General features: G+C 36.5%; 1 protein-coding gene across 7 annotated transcripts in view; it reads left to right on the top strand.

Moving 5' to 3' along the window:
- The window catches only part of SF3B1 (splicing factor 3b subunit 1), a 49395-nt gene that overhangs the window by 9751 nt on the left and 12804 nt on the right, over window positions 1–26840 (top strand). For 3 of the 7 annotated variants that reach the window (XR_006355530.1, XM_043991807.1, XM_043991805.1), the window contains exons 2-17: window positions 13555–13721; window positions 14623–14727; window positions 14993–15107; window positions 16939–17018; window positions 17543–17710; window positions 18742–18979; window positions 19736–19948; window positions 20623–20744; window positions 21987–22184; window positions 22349–22450; window positions 23109–23288; window positions 24351–24437; window positions 25011–25281; window positions 25720–25865; window positions 25964–26110; window positions 26233–26358. Coding sequence is in view for 5 of the 7 variants with exons in the window: in XM_043991807.1 (XP_043847742.1) it covers window positions 13555–13721; window positions 14623–14727; window positions 14993–15107; window positions 16939–17018; window positions 17543–17710; window positions 18742–18979; window positions 19736–19948; window positions 20623–20744; window positions 21987–22184; window positions 22349–22450; window positions 23109–23288; window positions 24351–24437; window positions 25011–25281; window positions 25720–25865; window positions 25964–26110; window positions 26233–26358 (2465 nt within the window). In the remaining 2 variants the exon portion in view is untranslated. Of the gene's footprint in view, window positions 1–13554; window positions 13722–14622; window positions 14728–14992; window positions 15108–15265; window positions 17019–17542; window positions 17711–18741; window positions 18980–19735; window positions 19949–20622; window positions 20745–21986; window positions 22185–22348; window positions 22451–23108; window positions 23289–24350; window positions 24438–25010; window positions 25282–25719; window positions 25866–25963; window positions 26111–26232; window positions 26359–26840 lie in introns of those variants that run through there. The other 4 variants (XM_043991806.1, XR_006355531.1, XM_043991809.1 and 1 more) reach the window with 4 other exon arrangements.

Genomic DNA, 26840 nt, shown 5'->3' on the forward strand with positions numbered 1-26840 from the left:
TACTAAAATAAGGTTGATAGGCTTCACCATCCTGCCAAAGGGCTCTATGACAAAAAAATCAGTTGTAACCTCTGTACTAAAATATGGAGGAAGAGTTGCCAGTGGGATTCATTATTACCTCTATGTTTTATTGGCAGGGCTAAGATATAGAAAGGAGAGGAGGAGAAAGGAGCAAGAAGAGGAAAAAATGAGACAGGAAAGAAGGTGTTTAGTTTGGAAAATGAGTAATGTTTGGGAAATGAATAGGTATGTTAGTTTAGAAAATGAATAGATATACCTTGTATACCTGTGGCCTAGAGAGTCATAAACTCAAAGACTTTTAGAGTTGGCAGTGATCCGTTAGGGTCAACTTATCTGTTAAAGTCAGGTTTTTCAGCTTTCAAATAATGAAAAAAAAAAAACCCACAACAACAGGAAAAAGGAGTGGGGGAGGGAAGGAGAAAGTAAAATCACTGACAAAATGCACAGGTCTTGCAGCTTGGGGATGTAACTTCTAGGGGAAATTGTTCAGTTTTTAGTGGCTATAAAGTAAGTATGTTACAGAAAACTTCCTTTTTGCTGTTTTCTAAAACTGGAGTGGGATGGAAGGTGACTTTTTAGGTCAGCTGAAGAAAGTTCAACTCTATAGTTTATTTGAATTTTAAAAATATATATATCTGGGGAGCTTTTTTAGTTTTTGCTGTTGAATTATGAAACCTTTGCTCTATCTCAGGTCAAGAAGTGCAGCATAAGGTAATCAGGGGTTATTTTAGGTTTGTCTTTGTATTCCCAGACCCTACCATAGTGCCTTGCACATAGAAAGCACTTAAATGCTTATTGGGTTGTTTTGGGAAATAGGCTACTCAGAATTTGATTTCTTTTATATTTTAATATTTAGTATGGTCAGTTTTTTTAAAATGGGGCCAGTTATTTCATGGATCTGGGGAACTTTCTAGTCAGGAGACTTCCTTTGTGCCTCAGTTTCCTCATATATAAAATTGGAATAATAACAACACCTTCCTTATAGGTTGTTGTGAGAATCAAATGAGTTAACATATAAAGCACTTTAATTACTATCCATCTGAGGCAGGAAGTACCTCAAGTCACTGAAAAGTGAAGTGACTTACATCTTTTCCTTTGGCCTATGACCCATAACTCTGTTTTTTTATTTTCACCATAACCTCCAGTGAAATGTCTTTATTCTTCATTTCTTTCTCACCCCATTACTCCTGCACTAGTTATACTCCTTATACTCCTTGTCTCCTAGTTAACTAGTTCAACTCTACATTATCTCCCACTCTCTCTTTGATTTCCTCCCTATCTTATCACTGCTTCTGCCTTGCCAAGTTTTATCCTTGAATTATTCCCACCATCTGAAGCATGTTCGCCTTCCCATTCATATATTAGTGCATGGAGCTAGAGAAAATCTTGAAATTATGTTGATTGGGTCCACTAATCCTGCATGAGAAGCTCTGCCATACTCAAATCCAAATCAGGGTCATGATGTCATTGGCCCTTTTTGAGAAAGAAGGACAAACAGTATAATAGTATAATCATAATCTCAGCTGGGCTTTCACCACAGCATTACTTTAATTTGTTCACCTTCCCACTCATTAGAGCAGCTATTCCATACTTTTTCATTCTTCCCAAAGCCTCCCATAACTGTTCCTCTGGACCACCTTGTCAGCTGAGGCCCTTGTCTAAGTGCTTCACTGAAAAAATGGAACTTTTTTTTTTTTTACCAGAGCTCCCTTTTTTCTTTCTTTATCTCATCACTGATTCCTTCCTCACTGCCTTCACCCCTTTCTCACATGAAGAGATAGATGCACCTTCTTGTCAAGTCAAGATATTCCATTCAATCTGTCTTTTCCAGCAGATTACCACCTCTGTCATTCTCATTCTCACTAATCTTCAGTCTCTCCCTGTTTACTGGCTGCTTCTCTGTCCTACAAACAGGACCCATGTCTCCCCCATATTAAAAATCCCCTCACTTGATCCATCCTTTTCCCCATTCTATATCTCAATAGCTAACACTTATATAGCACTTACTTTTGTCCCAGTTGGGGCAGCTAGATGGCTCAGTGGATAGAGTCCTGGCTCTGGAGTCAGGAAGACCTGAATTCAGATGTGATTTCAGGCACTTATTAGCTGTGTGTCCCTGGACAATTCACTTGCATCTTTGCCTTTATGGGTCACAAAGAATCAGACGTGACTGAAGGAGTGAACAACAATAATGTCTCTAGTCATTGTGTTAAAGGCTTTGAACTTCATAACCCTAGGAGGTGGGTGTGATGTGGGCTGGAATTTGGGGTCCAAATTGATTGTGAGTCTTCCCAAAAGAATTACAAGACTCAGTGACTCAGTTTCCCAAGTTTTATTGCAATGCTGTGGGTGACCACAGGGAGAGAACCAGAATAGTGGAACGGTATCTCTCAAAGGAAAGGAAAGACAGTTATATTTATAGTATGGATAAATTGATTATCAGTCTCATTATAATAATCTCCACCTTGGGGAGGTACAGGGGAGGACCTTTCCTACTCATTATACTATTCTCCACCTAGGGGTGTTAACAGGGGAGGGTTTATCCTAACTTGGAGTTCCTGGGGTCCTAAGCCAACCCCTGAGGCGGGTACCTTTTTCAGTGGAGGTGTGTTTTTGGGGTTTACCATCATAAGGTGAATTTGGGGACAAATTTGGCCTTTTCTGCGCATGTCTCTTTCTGATTCTCATGGCTAGTTTCAAAATATAATCATTTTTCATTAGAATTTCTAGGGGCAGCTAGGTGGCACAGTGGATAGAGCACCAGCCCTGGAGTCAGGAGGACCTGAGTTCAAATACGGCCTCAGACACTTAACACTTACTGGCTGTGTGACCCTGGGCAAGTCACTTAATCCCAATTGCCTCACCAAAAAAAAAAAACCAAACCAAAAACAAAAAACAAAAAAAGAATTTCTATAGGTTGTCTTTTTCCTTTATTGTTATTTTGACCTGATCCGTTCTGGTCCGTTATGGATGTTGATCACTATGGCTATGAGAACCTAACATAAGTTATTCATTAACTGGGATCTGACTCCCTTTTAGAGCTCATATCTGTACTAGAGCTTGGGTCTTAGATTTTTCTGTTAACCCTTTTTTGCCTCCTACATCAGGTGTTGTTATCTTTGTTTCACAGCTGAGAAAACTGAGGCAAACAAAGGTTAAGTATTTTGCTCAAGATCACACAGCCTGTATTGGAACTTGGGTCTTCCTGACTCTAAGCCCAACATTCTATCCACTGTAACCCTTAGCTAAGCCACCTTGCTTTACTAAAACTGGCTCAACTCCTTAAGAAAGTCTATGCTTTGTATTATCTCTGTCAGATTGTTTGCTGTCTTAGGAAGAGGGGAGGGGAGGGGAGGAGGAAGAAAAATTTGGAACTTATTTATCTTTAATGTAATTGGAAAAAAATAAGTTAAAACCCCCCCAAAGGAATGTCTGTGCTTAGTCCCTCCATTCCCTCTCTCTTGTAAACCTTCTGCAGTCTGGCTTCCTTACAATTTCATGCAACTGTATCTGCTCTCTACAAAGTTACTAGTGATCTCTCAATCTTTATCCTTCTTGACTATCTCTCCAACCTTTGACATAGTCGATCACCCTTTTCTGGATTCCTTCTTTTTCCTCCCTGGCTTTTCCTGACATTGCTGTACTCTGGTTCTCTTGCCTATCTGACTGGTCTTCCGTAGTCTTGGATGATTCTTCATTCCTCTTGTTCCGAAGTTGGAGGTGTGTGATTGGGAATGTTCACCATAGGTATTCCCCTAGGCTCTATTCTGGGCCGCCTTCTCCCTTTGCATTCTCACTGTGATTTCCTCCTTAGGGTTTAATTTAATTGTCTCTGTGCTAATCACTCTGATCTATTTATCCAACTCTGAACTCTCCTAGGGTAACTAGGTGATGAAGTGGATAGAGCACTGGGCTTAGAGTCAGGAAAACTCATCTTCTTGAGTTCAAATCCAGCCTCAGACACTAGCTGCATGACCTTGGGCAAGTCACTTAACCCTGTTCCATTCAGTTTCCTCATCTGTCAAATGAGCTGGAGAAGGAAATGACAAACCACTCCAATATCTTTGCCAAGAAGACCCCAAATGGGGTCACAAAGAGTTGGACACAACAGAAAAAATGAGACAACAAACTCTGCTGGCTTTCAGCTGTAGCAGCTGCCTATCGGACACCTTAAACAAGATGTCTTATAGACATCTCAGGCTCAGCATGCCAAAACAGAGATAATTATCTTTTCTAAAACCTCCCTCTTCCCTTACTTTCCTTACTGTTTACTATTGAGATTGCCACCATCGTCCCAGTTTCCCAAAGGTATGATCAGTAACTCCTCTCTCTCATATAACTCCCCCTGACCCCCACACTCACATACCAATATCCAGCCTGTTGCCAAGTCTTGTTGATTCTGCTTTTCCAAAAATTATCATACAAGTTCCTTTCTCTTTCTTTCTTTCTTTCTTTTTTTTTTTTTTGCGGGGCAGTGGGGTTAAGTGACTTGCCCAGGGTCACACAGCTTGTAAGTGTCAAGTGTCTGAGGCCGGATTTGAACTCGGGTCCTCCTGAATCCAGGGTCAGTGCTCTCTCCACTTCACCACCTAGCTGCCTCCTAGTTCCTTTCTCTTTGATGCTGCCACAATGGTGCAAACCTTTGTCACTTCACATTGAACCATTGCAGTTATTCAGTTCAGTTTAGGAAACATTTATTATATGCCTACTATATGCCACTTCTTCTCTGCAAGGAGTTTACAATCTAAAGAGGATATTCTTCTGGAAGGTCTCTGCCACAAGCTCCCAAGATCAAATAAAACAGTTTTCTTTTGCAGAAGGATATAGGGAAGGGGGGAGGGTCATAGGGAAGGGGATCAGAGCACTGGGAGTTCTGAAGCTAAGTCCCAGGTGGCAGTGGCTGCTCAGTGAGTCTGTTCTACTTTCATTTGGAAGGGTTTTTTTTTGGTGGGGTGCAGAGATGGGAGGGAGGAATGAGAAGTTGGAGTGCTGAGTGAAGGGGCAGGAGCTGAGGGAAGTCTGGATGGGGGGGGGGCAATGAGGGTTAAGTGACTTGCCATGGGTCACACAGCTAGTAAGTGTCAAGTGTCTGAGGCCAGATTTGAACTCAGGTCCACCTGAATCCAGGGCTGGTTCTTTATCCGCTGTGCCACCTAACTACCCCCTTGATTTTGGTTTTTAAGAGGAAATAGGATAATCTTTTAAAGTTTTTTTTTTAAACCTATTATGCTTTTCTATAAAATGTTCCTTTGTGTTACTTACACAGGTAGTACTATGCTTCGTAGATCATTGTTTTGATACAGAATAAAATTTCTAAGGCTTTAAAAAAAAATCATACTTTTATTCAGGCCGGATAAAATAAATACTGGAGGTTGGGGGCGGGGAGGGGAGAGGAGGCATCACCTTTAAAAAATAGGTGGAATTTCTTTGCAATATGGTTGCTGAAGGATTTTAATGAAGAACAATGGTATTGTTGGTCTTGATCCTGTTCCTCTATAATTCCTTTATAAGGGATGCCATCAGTGCATGCTGAGAGAAAACTAGTATATTACATGCAAATGGTTACACATCTCAAGTTGGTCCCAGTTTCTTTCTATTTCTTTCTGGTTCTTACTAGTAATATACAGAAATTTAGGTGATTTGTTGTTTTATTCTTTAATATTGCTGTTGTCTTAGAACAGTCATATCACCTTTTTGTTGCTTCCTTAATTACCATGTCAATAGAAGGTATAATTTTAATTTCTAGTTTGACTTTGCTTATTCCCTTAATTTCTTTTTCTTGTTTTATTGCTCTAGCTTCTTTTTCTAGGACTATGTAAAAAATGATGAGCATAAACTTCCTTGTTCTGAACTTATTGGGAAAATTTCCTGTGTTCCTACATTATAAATTATATTATTCTTGGTTTTATACAAATGCTTTTTACTCAGTAAAATCTTTACTATTAGTGCTTTTAAGTTTTTTTTTTTAAACAAGTGTTGTCTTTTATCACATATTTTTTTTCTTCCTATCTTGATATGTTGTTGTTCAGTTGTATGGGGTTTTCTTGACAAAGATACTGGAATGTTTTACCATTTCCATCTTCAGTGGATTAAGGCAAACAGGTTAAGTGACTTTTGCCCAGTGTCAAATAGCTAGTTAGTATCTCAGGCCTGATTTAAACTTAAACTCAGGTTTTCCTGACTCCAGGTCCTTCACTTGATATAATCATATTTTTTTGGTTTTGTTATCTATATCATTTATTTATATACTTTATTTTTTTGCAGGGCAGTGAGGGTTAAGTGACTTGCCCAGGGTCACCCAGCTAGTAAGTGTCAAGTATCTGAGGCCGGATTTGAACTCAGGTCCTCCTGAATCCAGGGCTGGTGCTTTATCCACTGTATCACCTAGCTGCCCCTATTTATAAACTTTAAAATAATTTTTTCATTTTTCTCAATTACTTGTAAAAACAATTTTTTATGTTCTTCTTTTTTTTTTTTTTTTTAACAATTTTTGAATTCCAAATTCTCTCTCCCTTCTTTTCTCCATGAGAAGGCAAGCACTTTGATGCATATTATACGTGTGCAGGCTTGTAAAACATTTCCGTATTAGCCATGTTGCAGAAGAGAATACAGATCCCCTGATCCCAAACACACACACACACACACAGAAAGTTTAAAAAGTATGCTTTGATCTACATTCAGACTCCATCAGTTCTTTCTGTAAAGGTAGCTTGCATTTTTCATCATAAATCCTTCACAGTTGTCTTGCTGAAAACAGATAAGTCATTTGCAGTTGATCATCATACAATATTGATGTTACTGTGTGCAATGTTCTGGCTCTGCTCACTTCACTTTGCATCAGTTCATATAAGTCTTCCCAGGTTTTTCTGAAACCATCCTGCTTGTTGTTATTGCATAATAGTATTCTGTCACAACCATAGACCACAACTTGTTCAGACATTCCCCAGTTGGTGGTCATCCCTTCAATTTCCAATTCTTTGCCAGCACAAAAAGAGCTGCTATATTTTTGTACATATGGGCCCTTTTCCTTTTTCTTTGATCTTGTAGTAGTTGTATTGCTGAAGTCAAAGGGTATGAAGTTTTATAGCCCTTTGGGCATAGTTCCAAATTTAACTATTATTTATGATGCTAATTATCCTAGTTAATCATTTTTGTATTCATGTTATAATTCTGACTTGATCATAATGACTTTTTGGATATAATATTTCATTTAATATTTTTATATTATTATTTCTTAGTAATGTTCTAGTGTTCTTTCTTTGTTTTATCCCTTCCTGGTTTAGGAATCAGGACCCTGCTTGTGTCATAAAGCTTGGTAGAGTGCTTACTTTAACTTTTTAAAAGCAGTTTATTCAACATAAGGATTATTTGTGTGTTTTTTTAAGTTTTTGATTTAACAGACTGATAAAACTTGTCTAATTATGGAGTTTGGTGCCCCATGCCACCATTGGAGTTCCTTTATGACTTGTCTCATTTATCTTGCGCAAATCAGATTGTTTAGGTTATCCATTTCTTGTTTTGTTAATTTTGATATTTATATTTGTTTAGAAATTCATCTATTATGTTCTTTCAGTTTTGTGACCATATAATTCTGTATAGTAGTTTGTTCTTTTTATTTTCTCTCCACTTGTGAATACTGATGCATATTTGATATTCCTGGGTTTCAGTCCATTTTTGCTGCTTAGTATTTGTATGACCTTCACATGAAAGTCATTTAAACAATCTAGGCCTCAATTTGTTCATCGATGAAATGATGGGGGGTGGACTAGATGACCTCAAAGCTCACTTATGGTTGTAGGCCTATGAACCAATGAGGTCATTTATAGAAATATGCAAGAGAACAGAATCAAAGATAGATCTCTGGGGCACTCCAATAAAAGTTCTTTCTCCAGCTTGATATAGGGCCGTTCTGAACAGCTGTTTAGGTCTGACCATTTTAACCAGTTTGTAATACACTTAACTAGCCCGTGTTTCTCTATGTAGAGGTATTTGATATTTATATAGTCCCGCTGGATTTGGAGTCAGAAAGATAAGAATTTGAAACCCACCTCTGACACTTAATTAGCTATGTGACCAGATGGGCAAGTTACTTAAATTCCTTGAATCAGTTTCTTCATCAGTAAGATGAGAATATTATATAGTATCTTCATAGAGTTATCTGACACAAATTAGATTAGGTCTGTAAAACACTTTTAACTTGAAAGTCTCATAAACATGTAATTAATCTTGTCTATTTGAGGTGTGGCAAAATATAGTCCAATGCCTGGGCAGAATCTAGGTACAGAGTATCTATGGCATTTCCCTGACCAGGTTAGCAAACCTGCCAAAAAAGAATTCATTTATCTTACTTGTTCTTCATGAGCCACTCATGAAGGCTGTTAGTGCTTGCTCTTTTCCTTGTTTGCATAAGCCATGACCATAATATATTTTAGAATTTTGCCAAAAATTGTAAGTCAAGATCATTGGCTTATAGTTTTAAGAATCTTTTTTTCCTTTACTATAAAAAAGTGGCTGACAATTGCTTATGTGTAGCCCAGATGCACCGCTTTCATCGAATTTGAAGTTTTGACTTGGGTGACTATACTCTAGAGAGTGTAAGGATCAGTTGAAGAAAAAATTCAGCAAGAGGACAGGCATTGTTTTTGTTTGTTTGGTTTTCTTTTTGTTTTGTTTTTTGCAAAAGTGGCATGCAGGATCAGCATCTCACAATGTACCTCTTGACTACTGTCTTTTCCCCTCCCCTCCCCTCCCCTGAGCCCTTTCCCTGGGAGAAGAGAGTGGGAGAAGGGAAAATGCTTATTTTATTTTATTTTTTTGTGGGGCAGTTGGGGTTAAGTAACTTGCCCAGGGTCACACAGCTACTAAGTGTCAAGTGTCTGAGGCCGGATTTGAACTCAGGTCCTCCTGAATCCAGGGCTGGTGCTTTATCCACTGTGCCACCTAGCTGCTCTCAAAATGTTTATTTTAATAGGAGGGGCTGCTGCTCAGGAGTTTAAAATGCAAATAGTTATTTTTAGTTTTATATTAAAGACTCCATTTGTTCCAATAACCAGTCAGAAAGCATTAAATGCTGCAGCATTGGGAATTTTAAATACAAGCAAAAAGACAGCTTCTCCCCTTCTAATGGGAGAAGACAGCACACAAAAGGCAGTTGGAAAGGGTTTTTGTGCTTCTAGGTGCTTTTGAGGTAGAATCCTCCTGATTGGTATTGCTTAGTTTCAGGGTTATACAAAGTTATTGACTTTGTGATTATAGTTCCAAATTGGCTTTTGAGGATAGTTGGACCACTTTACAACTTTACAGATAGTTCATAGGAATACTGTGACTGTCCTCCAGAAATTGCCATTTTCATCAACTTTATGCTTCTGAGATAGAATTGTTTCAATTTCCCCCTTTTGAACAAGTGGAGCAAAAAATCATTGCTTTTGATTTCTGTAGGAATTAATAAATGGCAGTGTCTGTTCCATTCTTCTTAGTCCCTTGAATTATGATTTCTCACTAGGAAAGTCAGAAAGTAGATTCAAGTAAGGTTCAGAATGTTCTTTTTTGTTATGAAAATATCTTTGTCTCCAGAAACAAATGCATATTGTTCAGCATTGTGCTGGGCTATTTGTCCTCAAAGTACAACAACTATTGTGATGTGATGATATGGTACTCTGCATGCTTAGTATGAGAACAAATGCAATAGGAACATATTTGGGAAATTGTTTTGGGGGCAATTGAAAACAGTGGCGGAGCAATTTATGAATATTATCTTAAATATTTTCTTTTGTCATGGTGCCTTGCATTTGGGGGGGGGTGTGGAGCAATGAGGGTTGACTTGCCCAAGGTCATGCAGCTAGTGTCATGTGTCTGAGGCTGCATTTGAAGTCAGGTCCTCCTGAATCCAGGGCCGGTGCTTTATCCACTGTGCCACCTAGCTGCCCCCCCCCCCCATATTTTTAAGAAATAATTTGTTGTTAAAAGAAAATTTTACATAATGAATATTCTTCAAGCTGAATAGGAAACAGTAGGTAAATATTTCCCAAAAACAAAACCTGTTGTTTAACTTAGAAGTTCCTTTACAAATCTTTCAGTGTTTCTTCTATGGCAAAATATGACTAATATTGCTTGATGAGGTCTTATGTTCCCTTTTTCCTGTCTCCATTTTCCTTTCCCTTCCCCCTTCCCTTTTTAGTAATCTTGGGTGTCTTTTTTTTTTTTTTTTGCTGAACTATTTTAATTAAAATTTTTTTAAGTGAGGCAAATGGGGTTAAGTGACTTGCCCAGGGTCACACAGCTAGTAAGTGTTAAGTGTCTGATGCTGGATTTGAACTCAGGTACTCCTGACTCCAGGACCGGTGCTCTATTCACTGCGCCACCTAGCTGCCCCTTAATTTAAATTTTAAAATAGCATTTTAATAAATAAGACTTAAATTTTAAGTTCATTATGTGGTGTATGCTTGAAATCCTATCAAAGGTTTTGTTTATTATTTCTTTCTCTTATTAGTTAATTCATCTTTTTAGATCCTTTCTTTTCCCTCCCTTCTCAGTTTAAACTGAATATAGAAATGAATTTTAGAGCTAGAAAGGACATTATATAGATTCTTTTTTTTTTTTTTTTGGTGAGGCAATTGAGGTTAAGTGACTTGCCCAGGGTCACACAGCTAGTAAGTGTTAAGTGTCTGAGGCCGGATTTGAACTCAGGTACTCCTGACTCCAGGGCTGGTGCTCTATCCACTGCGCCACCGAGCTGCCCCCCCATTATATAGATTCTTGAAGCAAGAATGGAAACTTCCTTTCCAAGGCAGCCCCTCCTATTTTTAGTCAATACTTAATTATTAGGAGTTCCTCTTTATTTTGCTATACTTTTTTTTTTTTTTTCTTTTGTGGGGCAGTGATGGTTAAGTGACTTGCCCAAGAACACACAGCTAGTGTCAAGTGTCTGAGGCTGGATTTGAACTCAGGTCCTTCAGAATCCAGGACCGTTGCTTTATTCACTGTGCCACCTAGCTGCCCCCTTTATTTTGCTATGCTGTCTACTTCCATACAGCCTCTAGTTGGTCAGATCCCACCTCTGATACTTAACTTTGTGACCCTGGAAAAGTTTCATTTAGGCTCTCTGAACCTTTGATCCCTCATCTGTAAAATCATATTTGGCTTATTTGTCCTCTAATGGATTTTAAATTGATGAGCTTACTCTTCTTGACATTTTTTCCCCATGTTAAAACTTTACATAGATCTAGTTGTGGCAACAGGAACCAGCATTTATGTAGTGCCTGCCATTTGCCAGACACTTATGCTAAGAGCTTTCTTTACAAATAGGATCTCATTTGATCCTTACAGCATCCCTGGGAGATAGGTGCTGTTATTTTATACCCATTTGACAGTTGAAGAATCTGAGGCAGATGGTGGTTAAGTTATTTGCCCAGTATCACACAAATAGTGTCTGAAGCTGGATTTGAACTCTTCTTTGTGACTCTAGGCCCAGAGCTCTATTCACTGTGCCACTAACTGCCTCCTAGGATACATTATTATAATTCCTAATTTTTTTACAGGCAAATGAAGAAATATCTGACTGAGCACCAACCTTAACCTTTTTTGGAGGGGAGGGGGCAATGAGGGTTAAGTGACTTGTCCAGGGTCACACAGCTAGAAAGTGTCAAGTGTCTGAGACCGGATTTGAACTCAGGTCCTCCTGAATCCAGGGCCGATGCTTTATCCACTGCGCCACCTAGCTGCCCCCAACCTTAACTTTAGACAGACTCATATATCAGTTTGAGTGTTGGATTTTTTGTTCACAGAAACTCTTAAAAATTAAGAGCTTTGTTGTGGAACACCCTGAGTATCTGCCCATATAAAGTTGCAGATCCTTGGAGCAATTTGTCTTAAATTTAACAATCTTGACAAAATGATTGAATAAGCCAAATAAGGACTAAGACTTTAAAGTAATATAATTCAAGCAGCTATTTGCCTTTTGGAAAAAGAAGAAACACGTAAACTTCAACAAAAGAGCAGATATCATCTCATTTACTCCATAACACCATGTGATCTCTTTTCTTTCTGTGTACTTATAGAATTTAGAATTGGGATGATTTTTGACTCATTTTACAGATGAGGATATTGAGGCCTTTAGAGGCAAATGACTTGTCCAAAATCATATAAAGTGAGTAACAAAGCTGGGATTTGAATTAGGTCCTCTGATTTCGAATTCAAAGCTTTTCGCACTGTTAGCATTACCTTTTTTATTTTAATTTGGTTTGTGCCTAGCTCACAAGTGTTGAGTTTTATAACTTCCTTTCTACATAATCCTAAATTTTGTAATTGCTAGAAAACTCTTATTTTTTGGTGTGATATATAAAACACTTCCAGTGTATTGTCTGAAAAGGATTGCTTTGGCCAGCTGTTACAAAGAACTATAGCTATTCTCCCTGTCTGCTACTGGGTGTTTCTCTCTCTCTCTCTCTCTCTCTCTCTCTCTCTCTCTCTCTCTCTCTCTCTTGCTTATATAGACACTGCTTTTTCTTGGGAATACCACCCAATGGCCATCTCCAAGCTCAGTTTGATGATATTTCACCTTGCTGTAGTGTAGTCAAGCAATTTGGGAGTCATTGGCAACATAAATAATTATGTAGTATTGTGAAAGGAACATAGGACCAGAAATTTAATGTCTAGTTTTTAGGGTCAAATTCTAGCATTTAATGGCCTATGACCAGGACGATCCTCTTTGTGTTATGTCCTTGTGTCATAATAGATCCTCACTTTGCATTTCTGAAAAAGTAACCAATAATCTATATGTATAATATCATGAACTCTGTCTAACTGCAATAATATATGTGAAAGTGCTTTGAAAACCAAAAAATGTTGTACTATAACCTAAAAAAAAATGGGGGGGGGGGTAAGTAATAATAAATTTCCAAAAGTTAAGACTCCAACACTTTCTCATCGAATTCTGCTCAAAGTGCCATACTATAAAATCTTGGATATGGCAGAAATTCCTCTTCTCACACAGCCAGACCATAACATCCCAACATGGTATTCTGAGTTGGAGTTCTAAACATAGAAATTGTTATACATTGTGACTGATCGGCCTGGAGCATAGCCCTGTTGGTATTTAACCAAGTTTTTGAAGGTTGGCTTAAGTAATCATATGTAAAGTTCTTTCAGTGGGCAAAATAGTTTCTCAGTTGCAGACAAGGATTTTAGAACAAACTTTGGGAAATGCAGCCTCTTTAAACTAAGCACTTCCTGTGGTTGAAGAAACCCCAGTACTTATACACGTGGAACTGATGGAAAACTAGTCCATTTACTTTTGTGGCTAGACAGCTTTATTTTTCCTGCTTGCTACATTTTACATTTTCCCATTTCAGGTGATTGTCTTTGTAATAGAAATCAGTCTTCATACCTCCACAGAGAGGGCAGTGTTCTTATCTTATTCAATTGTTCTCTCCTCTGATCCATCTAAAAATATATATGCTAATTGAATGAGTGAGTGAATAATGAATGAATGAATATAATTAGATATTCAAATATGTTTTTGTTTTTTAAAAACAGATATTGAAGCACAGATTCGAGAAATCCAAGGGAAGAAGGCAGCTCTTGATGAAGCTCAAGGAGTTGGCCTTGATTCTACAGGTTATTTTGACCAAGAAATTTACGGTGGTAATGACAGCAGATTTGCTGGTTATGTGACATCAATTGCTGCAACTGAATTAGAAGATGTAAGTTTATTTTTATTTTTTTTTTCACTTCGCTAAAAAATTATTTCTTTATTTTGCGGGACAATAAGGGTTAAGTGACTTGCCCAGGGTCAACAGCTAGTAAGTGTCAAGTGTCTGAGGCCAGATTTGAACTCAGGTCCTCCTGAATCCAGAGCCAGTGCTTTATCTACTGTGCCACCTAGCTGTCTCTTAAAGTTTTATTTTTTTTAAATGTCTAGGAAACAAAAATAAGCAATTTTCTCTTTGTTTATGACGTTTTACAGACGCCTATCTTTTATGTTTGTGAGAGTATAACTAGCTTTTCTCAGGGACATAACTATTTAGATCTATTTGCTTTAGTTCAAGAGTTTATTTGAAATGTTTCTGTAAGCTTTAAAGTAGAAAGGAATAAAGAAAGTATAGCTTTATTTTTTCACCTAATTAAAAAAAATGCTATCAAATTACTTGCTGATTTTTTAAGTTCAAATTGCTTTTTATATAGTTATGAGCATTTTTCATGGAAAGAATTTTTGGTTGATACTTAAAAATGACAGGTCTCAGTTTTCACAAAGGGCCACTTGGGCTTATTCTCATACTTTGAGAAGTGATGGTTCTTGTTTTGTGTAATTGAGACTGAAGGAAGTTGTCTTATATGTTAGAAATGTTTGGGAGATTACTAGTAAGATAAAAAAGAGTTTTATAATATTTGAAAGCATTAGATTTTCCTGAAAAGAGCCTCCAGCACTATGCTAGTAGCATAATATAACTTCTCTTTTCACTGTAATAAACTGCTAACTCAGTTCAAGTAAGAAAAAAAGTTTGAAACTATCAAATATTTTGAATTCTTCGATTCTGTGGACGTCCCTTCTTTTAAATTTGTTGATGTTTTGTTCCAAACTTTTTTTTTGTTTTGGTGCGGTAGGATGACGATGACTACTCCTCATCCACTAGCCTGCTTGGCCAGAAGAAGTCAGGATACCAACCTACAGTGGCATTGCTTAATGACATACCACAGTCAACAGAACAGGTAACATTTTTTTTCTTTTATATAGCTAAAGAAACAGAAATACCTCATTTTAAAAAAATGTAAAATTCTCAATGTAAGACATTTGTAAACTGGAACTTCCTGTGAAGATTATAAAATGTGCAAAACATGGACTTTTGTTTTGAACCCATTCCTTTATTCAAACTTTTCCCTCCCCAATGGACGTTTTATGGTTTTAAAAATATACAATTTCACTCATTTGTAGGGATATACAAATTGATTAATTATGGATTCTTTATTTCTGTAGTATGATCCATTTGCTGAACACCGTCCTCCAAAGATTGCAGACCGGGAAGATGAATATAAAAAGCACAGGCGAACTATGATAATTTCTCCGGAGCGTCTTGATCCTTTTGCAGATGGTAATTCACTCCCACTTTTCTATAAGTCTTGTAAAATTTATTTGTATGAAGTTGTCTTTAGCCCTTTGTTTTTTTTTGGCATGCTTATGAATTTAGTTTTTCTTTTTAAACAGCCCCCTATTTTAGATGTGTATAGATTTTGAAGTCACAGATGCCATATTCTTCATGTTTATAATACAAGTTTTCTTTCTAGGTAGAAGGACAAGAAAAAAATGAGCCAATGCCATAGAAACGCAAAGGGTTAAAGGTTTTTCTTTTCATTTTGTTTTGGGTTACGCATACTGTACTTTGAACAAATGTGTGTGTTTCTGCTCAAAATACTTTCAAGTCTCTGAAAACTTTGAAAGTTTTCATTTCCAAATTATAGAATTTTAAATTTATTATTTTTGAAATACTATTTTCTCAGAATAGAGCCCATTGCTCTAATCATAACTCTGTAGTGCACCTACTTTGCTTTAAGCATTCCTAAGTTAAAACAAAAGTATATATACAAAGACTTTGATCCTCTTAATAGTTGAAGTCTGTTTTGCTAATTTTAGTATGCAAGTCAGTTCAAGGGGCATAGTGGGCCTGATGGAAGCTTTCCTCAGGTGAGTGAGTTTCACAATCAAAATAAGGTGCCTGTTTCTTAAAATTAGACTCTGTTGCAGGTTTTACAAATTAGAATTTCTGCCTGCATGAATTAGTAGGGATATTTTTTTACTTGCTTAATTGTAATTGATTTAAACATGTATGTCAGAATTCACAGGCCCATACTAACTGTCCTTAATTTCTTTCCTACAGCAGTACTGCTATATGCCAGTCCTGTCTGCATTCTTAAGGGTGCAGTTCAACACATCCTGTGTAGATTATGGTGAAAAAGTATTCCAAAGGAAGTCTTATCAAAGCTAGTGTCAGAATGACACTGCTAATTGGGCATGGTCTTCAGCATAGAAAATGTTTAAGAATTTAATTTCCCCCCCCAAATTGTGATGCTATACTATTTGTATAGCACATTTTCCCATTTCTGAGAGTAGTGTGCCTCCTTGCATCTTGTTCTTAATTGGGCTTCTTTAAAATATTTTGAAGTTTAAAGAGCAAATAATGAAACTTCAGGGATAGAGTTACACATCTCATTGTACACGATTTTGTGTGTGTGTGTATCATAGTAATTGTAGATGTAACATTTGAAGTAATTTATAATTACGTTTTCACAAGAGAAAATATAAAAATTTTCTGCAGCATAGTCATGGAAATTAAAAAAAAAAAAAAGAAGCCCTCTCATAACATGGCACTTGAATACAAATGTAGAAGTGTTTTGATCAGATTTGCCAAAGTATAACTGTATCCTAGAACTTTATGTGATACACTGACCTAGGCTTAGTTAGTGAAAGTCAGGATTTCAACAGTTTGCACAGGTAATGTTTTGAATATAAATATCTTTCCAAAGTGTTACTAATGGTAAAGAGATAATTTTCTAGGCTGCTGTTCTGCTGCTTGAAGTCAGAACTGCTGGTGGAGACAAAGGCACGAAAGTGTACGTATTCCGGATTAGCAACCCAGGGACCCATCACTTCTGAAGACTCTTAACTGTGTTTTGTCATTTTATTGTTTTATTTGCCTTAAAGTACTTGTTTTAAACTGCAGTAGTTATGTTTGTGTTCAAACAGGTTAAATTGATCAGCAAACTCAATAAAAAGTAAGATGTGTAATTATTAAAGTTTTCGATTAAAAAAAAGTAAAATTAAGTGATTATGGAATACCATATTATTAGAGCAGGGCAGATAAATCATTTGAATTTAATTATCTTTTATTCATTGTGCTCCTGTCCTGTTGCTGTTATTTTCTGCAGGAGGCAAGACACCTGATCCTAAAATGAATGCGAGGACTTATATGGATGTTATGCGAGAACAGCATTTGACTAAAGAGGAGGTCTGTTAAAATTTTTTTTTCTCATAATTTTATTGCTATAGAGATCAATAAGGGAGGTTTATATTAAGATAATTTATAGTATATTAAACATTACACTTAAAATTATACTGTGTTTCATAAAATCTTAAAAGAAAAATCACTCTGAAAAAATAGAAAGTGTATTGATTCTTTATGGACAGAGAAGATTGGTTGAGGGCAGGATTCCAGAAACTCTTTTCAACAAGTGGGATGGCTTCCCCCAGCAAATATGTGATGATGGTTGGTGTACAAACATAAAATTTCTTAACCAACGTGAAGATCAGAAGGTTGAGGGGTTCAGCAATCCCTTCGTGGTTGTTTGTTGTCTAGAGAGGGAGAAAGTGGACCAAAGGAAACATAAGGGAAGGATAAAGAAAGGGAAGATGAAAGATGCATTGTGAAACAGAGGGATATGATAAGTGGTGGGAAGTGTGGGTAGTAATGTTTGAGAACAGTACTGAAGTTATTTTGAGGAATATATTTTAATCATTAATCTTATTTTTCAGAGGGAAATTAGGCAACAGCTTGCAGAAAAAGCTAAAGCTGGAGAACTTAAAGTTGTCAATGGTGCATCATCCCAGCCTCCTTCAAAACGCAAAAGGCGTTGGGATCAGACAGCTGATCAGACTCCTGGTGCAACTCCAAAAAAGCTCTCAAACTGGGATCAAGCAGAGGTAATTCTCTTCCTGTGGTGGTTTTTCTTTTTTTCTGTTAGGGGGTGGTAACTATTCATTTTGAAATCTTAAGTATTACTGTTAACAGTAGTGTCAAGTAACACGTCACTTCTTCGTTGTGGTTGAGTGGATGGCTCTATAAGATAGATCTTTCTTGTCCCTCTATAGAGCTAATTTAGATTTCTGGGACAACCTCTAAAATGGTCCTTAGTATGCATTTTGGTGCATAGCCATTTTATCAAACCTTTGGTACATTAAAAGGAGTGGAGTAGAATTTTTATTGCTCTTGATGATAGTTGGAGGACTGGAGAGAATTTATTCCATTGAGCTCAGTCTTATCCTTGCATAACCAATTGTGGATAAAATCCAGTTTCTTATTTTGAAACCTGAAAGGAGAAATTTGCATTTCATTCTACTGTGCTAAATGCATGCATATGAAAATAAGCAACAACTACTGGTTTCTTTCTGTAAAGCATCATTATTTCTTAGGCTGATTATCAGATGGAGAGGGAGAGAATAAGTATATAGTGCCTACTGTGTGCCAAGCACTTTTTACAACTATTATCTCATTTGATTCCCTTGTGAATCCCTCTCCCTTAGCGGTGTGAAAGAAATTTGCTTATAACCATTTTCTAAGGGGAAGAAGCAGGGGAGTTGCTGCTAGAAGACCTGTCTTTGGAAACTTTGTATATTGTTTTGTTGAGTTTTTTTGTTAGAAATTTTGTATGTTTGATATTAGTAGAGCTATCTTTTGTACAGAACTGTGAAGAAAATGCTTTATAGACTGTCAGGAACATTAGAATAGATTTCTAATTATTATTTTGTAGTCTTGAATTTCCACTTAGTCGAAACTATGAAAGTATCATTTAGAGAATGAACATGTTTGCTCTTTAGCGAGATACTGCTGAGACTCCACTTTAGCCTCTAATATAATGAATAGAGTGGAAAGTGTTTTTAACGTCTTAGACCATTTTAAAAATAGAAATAATAGCTAATTCTGTGGTAATATATGATTTAATTTTTTGTTTTAGACTCCTGGGCATACACCTTCTTTGAGGTGGGATGAAACACCTGGTCGTGCAAAGGGTAGTGAGACGCCTGGAGCAACACCTGGCTCAAAAATATGGGATCCTACTCCTAGCCATACACCAGCAGGAGCTGCTACTCCTGGACGTGGTGATACACCTGGTCATGCAACACCCGGTCATGGAGGTGCAACTTCAAGTGCACGTAAAAACAGATGGGATGAGACCCCTAAAACTGAGAGAGGTATCAAGTGCTTTAATTACGTATTGATTTACTGAGTTACAATATAAAGTCATTTTGACCATGACATCAGGCATAATGGAATAGCAAGTAACTCTTGTGATTGAGCAAAGTTTGATTGCTTCATGGCTTTGTTACTTTCCTGCTTTGAAGAGGCTGAAAATTAGTTTGAGGGTTAGAGTAGGGTCACTGTGAAGCAATGTTATGGTGTTTCTACTATGTTTCCTTGTGGGTAGGTGACCTATATCTTCCTAGTCTAACTTTAGAAATCTGTATTACAAATTTCTATGAAATATTTTCTGTGGCATTGCTAAGTTTTAGTAGCAGCTAGGCTGGTGCTGGACTTGGAATCAAGGAAGAACCAGGTTCAAATTCAGCCTCACTCACTAGTTATGCTACTTTGGGCAAGTCACTTATCCTTCTTACTCAATTTCATTTTCTATAAAATGGGGGGTATAATAGCACCTACCACTAAGTGTTGTGAGGATAAAATAAAATATTTGTGAAACACTTACATTTTCCTCTTCCCTATTTCCTTTATCTCCCCCTTGGTGGGGAACTGCAGGGATGGGCAGCGGTGTACTATCATTATATAACCTGAGGGGGTTATATCTTGGAAATGTTTATTTTCTATAGCTTTTCATTGTCATCTTACTGCTAGAGTTGGAGATTAGTTTCAGTGAAAACTTAAGATACACTAAAATTATATTGCCTAAGTAAATTGAAATTGTAATTGTGTTTGGTTTTGTTTTTTAAAAGATACTCCTGGTCATGGAAGTGGATGGGCTGAGACTCCTCGCACAGATCGTGGTGGAGATTCAATTGGTGAAACACCAACTCCTGGAGCAAGCAAAAGAAAGTCACGTTGGGATGAAACACCTGCTAGTCAGATGGGTGGGAGCACTCCTGTTTTGACTCCTGGTAAAACACCAATTGGCACACCTGCTATGAACATGGCAACACCTACTCCAGGTACTTATTGGAACTATATTTTGTATTTGTTTTTTTTTCTTTTTTAATTTATTTTTTCTTTGAATAGAATTTTATTTTCCAAAACATATGTAAAAACAAAATTTTAACATCAATTTTTTAAAAACTTTGTGTTCCAACTTCTCTTTCCCCTCCATCCCCACCCCCCACCCATAAGAACTCAAGCAATTCAAAATAAGTTATACATGAGTAGTCATGGAAAAATTCCCATATTAACTAGTTGTGAGAGAAAACAGTCAAAACCCCCCAAAACATCAGATTAAGAAAATCAATCTGACTTTAGCAGATAAGTTGACCAGCTAGGTGGCAGCTAGGTGGCGCAGTGGATAGAGCACCAGCCCTGGAGTCAGGAGTACCTGAGTTCAAATCCGGTCTCAGACACTTAACACTTACTAGCTGTGTGGACCCTGGGCAAGTCACTTAACCCCAATTGCCTCACCAAAAAAAAAAATAATAAGCTTTATAAGTTGACCCTAACGGATCACTTCCAACTCTAAAAGTCTTTGAGTTTATGACTCTCTAGGCCACAGATACACAAGAGACTTGGATTTCATATTCAGTATGGTACCTGTTTTAAGATCCTTGACAATAAGTCTCAAAGTTAATGGTCGGGCAGCTTGTTAATAACTCTTTATACCTTTTTGCTTAATATATAGGTCACATAATGAGCATGACCCCTGAACAGCTTCAGGCATGGAGATGGGAGAGAGAAATTGATGAGAGAAATCGTCCACTTTCTGATGAAGAACTGGATGCTATGTTCCCAGAAGGATATAAGGTAATAGCATAAATATAGTAAACCATTTTATATTTAACTTCTTTCCTTTGGGATTTTAATTTTAATTTTAATTGTCTGAGACGTTTTTAAAGAAGCCTACATAAAATGTTTTGACTGGCTTTATTTACCCTGATTCTCCAAAAGTTTACATATCCTAATCTTTTCTCTTAGCCCCATCTCTGTGTATTATTATACTGAAACACATTTAATCATAATATTTCAAATTAATCCCTCAAAGAAAATTTTTTCTGAAAATTGACCCCAAAGAGAATGATAAGGTAATGCATGATACATTACTTTAAGCCCTGTACTTGATGTACATATAACTTTATGAACACTTTAAGGTCTTTTGTTTATTAAATAAGATCAGATTACCTGGTTACTATGGTACTATTAGGTACTACCTGCCTTCTTACATGTAATTTTGTATTTTATAAAACCAGTTAATAGTATTAGATTGCATGTGCCTAGACCTTTTCGCAGGAGCTTGAAGAATTCATGTTTTAAACTAAAGAAAAAAACATTTAAAAATTATTTTTATGGTCTGATTTAATTCTATATCTGGATTTATAGTTGATTAACCCCTGCATTTCATTCCTAAAATTCTTCTCAAAGCATATGCAGAGTTTTTCCCCCCTTAGTTATCCTTTACTAAGAATAATCTTACTGCATGTTTATAATTAAATTATGGATTCAAAAAACCTAGAATGGGAGTGGATGGTGTGGGTAATTTGTAAAAAATTGATGCTATGTTTAAAATAAACAGATTTATCAGTTCTAATTGTCATTTTTACAGTAGTTTGAAAATATATATTTTTTAGAAATTATTTTTTGATTATTTAAAAACTAAAAAATGACATTTCCACCAAAAACATGAATTTGTGCTGTTCCTGTTCCAATTTTTGGAGCATAAGACACAAGTATGTCTGCTTTTGTTTAAAATTTTAAAGTTGATGGAATTTTTTAATGATAGTTTTAAACCTTGAATAAGGGCAGCTAGGTGGTGCAGTGGATAAAGCACCGGCCCTGGATTCAGGAGGACCTGAGTTCAAAGCCGGCCTCAGACAATTGACACTTACTAGCTGTGTGACCCTGGGCAAGTCACTTAACCCCAATTGCCTCACTAAAAAAAAAAAAAAAAGACATTGGGCAGTCACAAATTCTTAAAATTTTAAGTCATGTAATACTATTATATAATTTTGATGATACTTATATAACACTGTTAAACTCTTAATTCATTAGGTACTCCCTCCTCCAGCTGGATATGTTCCTATTCGTACTCCAGCTCGGAAGCTGACAGCAACTCCTACACCTTTAGGTGGCATGACTGGTTTCCACATGCAAACCGAAGATAGGACTATGAAAAGCGTTAATGACCAACCATCTGGAAATCTTCCATTTTTAAAGCCTGATGATATTCAATACTTTGATAAATTATTGGTAAGTAAAAATAGAATTAGTGAAAGGCTTAATGTTTTCCTTTTAATTTGGGGGATCAGGGAATAGGTGGTGTGTAATGCATATTATATCATCTTGGGTTTTTTTTTTGTTTTTTATATTATATCATCTTACCTTTTAACTTACTTATGAAAATTATTCTATAGGTGGATGTAGATGAATCAACACTGAGTCCAGAAGAACAAAAAGAGAGAAAAATAATGAAATTGCTTTTAAAAATCAAGAATGGAACACCTCCAATGAGAAAGGTGAGAATTAATTTTTTAAAAATCACATATTTAGTATAGTAGTTTGTAATTGTGACCCCCGCCTAATTGTTCTATTACACTTTCCTTCAGACAGAATAGGATGAAATATTGAGCTTTAAGATAGATTTTTAAAAAGAATAAAGCTTTTTAACATTTAAAATGAACTTAAGGTTTTGGAATTATTTTCTGGAGAACTGAAGTTGCCTTTTAGAATATTAAATGGGGGGCAGCTAGGTGGTGCAGTGGATAAAGCACACAGCTCTAGCTTTGTGACCCTGAGCAAGTCACTTAACCCTCATTCCCCCCCCCCCCAAAAAAAAAAGAATATTAAATGGTGTTTGGTATTAATGTGAAAAATACAAAAGAATTGGAACAGTATTAGATAGTTGATGTTATCTGTCCCCTTAAAGTAGGAAGGTAGACTCTCAGAAATTATAAAGTCTTTTCTAGCATTTTTTATCACAAATTGCACCAGAAAATAATTGGTTTTTACCTTTTGGTTTGGATACAATTGAATACCTCATGTATGGTAAAAGTACTATCCCTAAAAACATAAATGAAGTGTCCTCCTTTTTGAAAAAGAATAATGAAAACCTGTTTTCAGAAAGGACAGATTTAAAATAAAGAAATTCTCTAACTCACTGGTTTGTGTTTTTAGGCTGCGTTGCGTCAAATCACTGACAAAGCTCGTGAATTTGGAGCCGGGCCTTTGTTCAATCAGATTCTTCCGTTGCTGATGTCTCCAACACTTGAAGATCAAGAGCGTCATTTGCTCGTAAAAGTTATTGATAGAATTTTGTACAAGCTAGACGACTTAGTTCGACCATATGTACATAAGGTTTGTTGTTTTTTTCTTCTTAGCTTTTAAAATTCAAATCTTTTTCATTGGTTTATTTTTACATCTTAAAAAATAATAGCTTTTGAGTAGAATTGGGGAAAGTATTTTTCATACATGTTCTGTAATTTAAAAAAAATTACTTGAATATTGTTGTGGTTATGGGATAAGTTAGAATGACTTGGAATCAGGAAAACCTGGGTTTGAATCCTGCCTTAGATACTTGTTAGCTCTGTGACCTTAGGTAAATCACTAACCACTAACCTTTCTGTATCTCCGTTTTCTCATTTATAAAATGAGGTCACTGATAACACTTATTTCATCCATAAGACTATCTTATGGCTCAAATGAAGTAAAGTGCAAAATTCTTTGCAAAACTTAAAAGATCTACATAGATATTTGCTCTTATCAGCGATAAAAATTTTTTTACAAAATAGTTGGGTAGATTATAAAAATAATCTTTTATTCTCCAGAATCCTCTGGGAATAATGCTCTAAGTACTTGAGCTTTTATGCTCTACATGGAACCCTTTGGCAAACAGTTTATTTTTACCTTGAATCACCCTGGGTGAAAATATATAATTCTAAGTCCTTTTAAATAGAATAATTAAAAGATGATTTAACCTTGATGACTCAAAACTTACTGTGGAAATAAGTTATACTGTGCTTTTACCACATTGATGTTCTTAGAGACTGCTGAAGTTTTGTTAGGACAGAATAATAGCTAACCCCATTCCTGCTATAGGTTTTGCATTCTGACTTGCTTTTTATAACTTTCTTGGCCACCTCTTCCTCTTCCATCTCCATCTTTATTATTTGTTAATTTTTTAACCTTAAAAAATTTTTTTTTTGACTTCCAAATTCTCTCCCTCCAGCCCTTCCCTTAACCATTGAGAAGGCAAGCAGTAATACCCATTATACATGTGAAGTATTACACAACATTTTTATACTAGCCAAATCCAATACTTTTAAATTCTGTCTGGGGTTTGATGAATGATATGTAATATATGTAACATATAGAATAAGCTAATTGTTGACATAACACCTGCTTTTCTTTTCTTCACAGATCCTTGTCGTTATTGAACCACTGTTGATTGATGAAGATTACTATGCCAGAGTGGAAGGCAGGGAGATAATTTCAAATTTGGCTAAGGTATTTCTATTTTTGATGACACTGAATGAATTTTTAAGAAGAAAGCTTAATTAGGCCATAGGAAATGTGTGAATCCCAAAGGGTAGTTGCTCTTGTATTTAAATATAATTGTCAGACGGAAGGTATTAACGAGTTCATCACTTGTTTTGGGAAGCAGAATATTGTACTAAAGTAAATTGCTAACTAGTTGGGGAGAAAGCATTGTGTAAAAAGAAAGTGCAGGGGCAGCTAGATGGCGCAGTGGATAGAGCACCGGCCCTGGAGTCAGGAGTACCTGAGTTCAAATCTGGCCTCAGACACTTAACACTTACTAGCTGTGTGACTCTGGGCAAGTCACTTAACCCCAATTGCCTCACTAAAAAAAAAAAAAAAAAAGAAAGTGCATTGGGGTTGGAATAAAAAAAAACGAGCACTGTCCACACAATAAAGGTACTCTCAGCTACCTATACTTCACAGGGTTATTGTGAAGGAGTTGCTTCATCAGCCAAAAAGTGAGCTATAATTAACAAAGTGCTTGAGGGATGTAAATGTTCAACTTCATGAGTAATTTGAGTAATTTAACCTTTCTTTTAGGCTGCTGGCCTGGCAACCATGATTTCCACTATGCGACCTGATATTGATAACATGGATGAATACGTCCGTAATACAACAGCTCGAGCTTTTGCTGTTGTTGCATCTGCCTTGGGCATTCCTTCGCTGTTGCCCTTCTTGAAAGCCGTGTGTAAGAGCAAGAAGTCCTGGCAGGCTAGGCATACTGGTATTAAGATTGTACAGCAGATTGCTATTCTTATGGGTTGTGCCATCCTCCCTCATCTCAGAAGTTTAGTTGAAATCATCGAGCATGGTAAGTTGTAATGAATATGCTTAACCTTCCAGTTGCTTTGAACTTTGAACTTTGAATTTGCTTTGTGATATTTGCCCTAAAATTTTTTGGGGGCAAGATATTGAAGGCTAGTGTTTTGCAAGGATGAAAGTGTAATGGCACGTTCTTTATTGTTATTGAGAGCAAGACTGATATGTGCTTTTGAGCCTGACTGATAGAGTTGGCTATGTCTCTGTCTCATTCTATATATGCATATATTACATGCACACAAAAGTGATGATTTAACTTGGGATATGTATTAAAGGCAGAAGTTACATGCTAACAGGCCACATTTATGATGTGATCTTTTGGCCTGTCATTTGTTAAACTTCCTACTTCCCCTACCATTTGTTTGTTTTGATTAGACTATTAGAAGACATATAGATTTTTTGTTTTTAAACTTACAGTCTTATGTTTCAGGTCTTGTGGATGAACAACAGAAAGTCCGGACCATTAGTGCTTTGGCTATTGCTGCTCTGGCTGAAGCAGCTACACCTTATGGCATTGAATCTTTTGATTCTGTGTTAAAGCCTTTGTGGAAAGGTATCCGCCAGCACAGAGGAAAGGTATATCTAAAAATTAATTCCTGCTTTGCCTTTTCTTGCTTCCTTTTAAAGTTACAACTTGAACCATAATTTTGTACTTTTTTTTTTTATTAAAACAGGGCTTGGCTGCCTTCTTGAAAGCTATTGGTTACCTTATTCCTCTCATGGATGCAGAATATGCAAACTACTATACTAGAGAAGTGATGTTAATCCTTATCAGAGAATTCCAGTCTCCTGATGAAGAAATGAAAAAAATTGTATTGAAGGTACATCATATTAATCTAAAATGGGTTTAGTCTAGAGAGGAAACTGCAAGAGCATTAATAAAGAAACCAGTTGGTTTTATAGTAGCATTTCATTCTATTATTTATTAAATGTTGTCTCCTAGGTGGTAAAGCAGTGCTGTGGGACTGATGGTGTGGAAGCAAATTACATCAAAACAGAGATTCTTCCTCCTTTTTTCAAACATTTTTGGCAACACAGAATGGCCTTGGACCGAAGAAATTATAGACAGGTACAGTTTAGTTATAAAAATCATTCTGACATGTTGCAATCATTTTTAACTGGGGGAGGGGGAGAATAGAGAATGTACCATACTTATTTAATTGAATATAAAATCTTATATCTGTAGACAATGTATAAATTTTTCTCCTAGCTAAAGAAATAGGTTAGTAGGGTCATGTTTAACTCTAGGCTATTGTATTTTTTTGTGTAGTGCTTCCTACATGGTTTTTGTCCATGGTTTTTGGCTTCCTTTTCTAATTCTCCAATTTGGGTAACATGTCTACTCCCAAAATATTTTGCACTCACTCAAAGCAGAGCTTCAGTGTGTTAACACGTGTTTATTTAGCTTTTGAAGTGTAAAAAAAGAAGCTATCTCCATGTACTTTCCTGCTTAGTGAAGTTTCATAAATGTCCTGCATACAGTTCAGTCTCTAGGGTTCTGGGTCTTTGCTTCAATTCTGGGCATCAGTTTAATATTTGCTGAGTGCCTGC

The sequence above is a fragment of the Dromiciops gliroides genome, chromosome 3, assembly GCF_019393635.1.
Source record: "Dromiciops gliroides isolate mDroGli1 chromosome 3, mDroGli1.pri, whole genome shotgun sequence".
In the NCBI taxonomy this organism is placed as follows: Eukaryota; Metazoa; Chordata; class Mammalia; order Microbiotheria; family Microbiotheriidae; genus Dromiciops; species Dromiciops gliroides.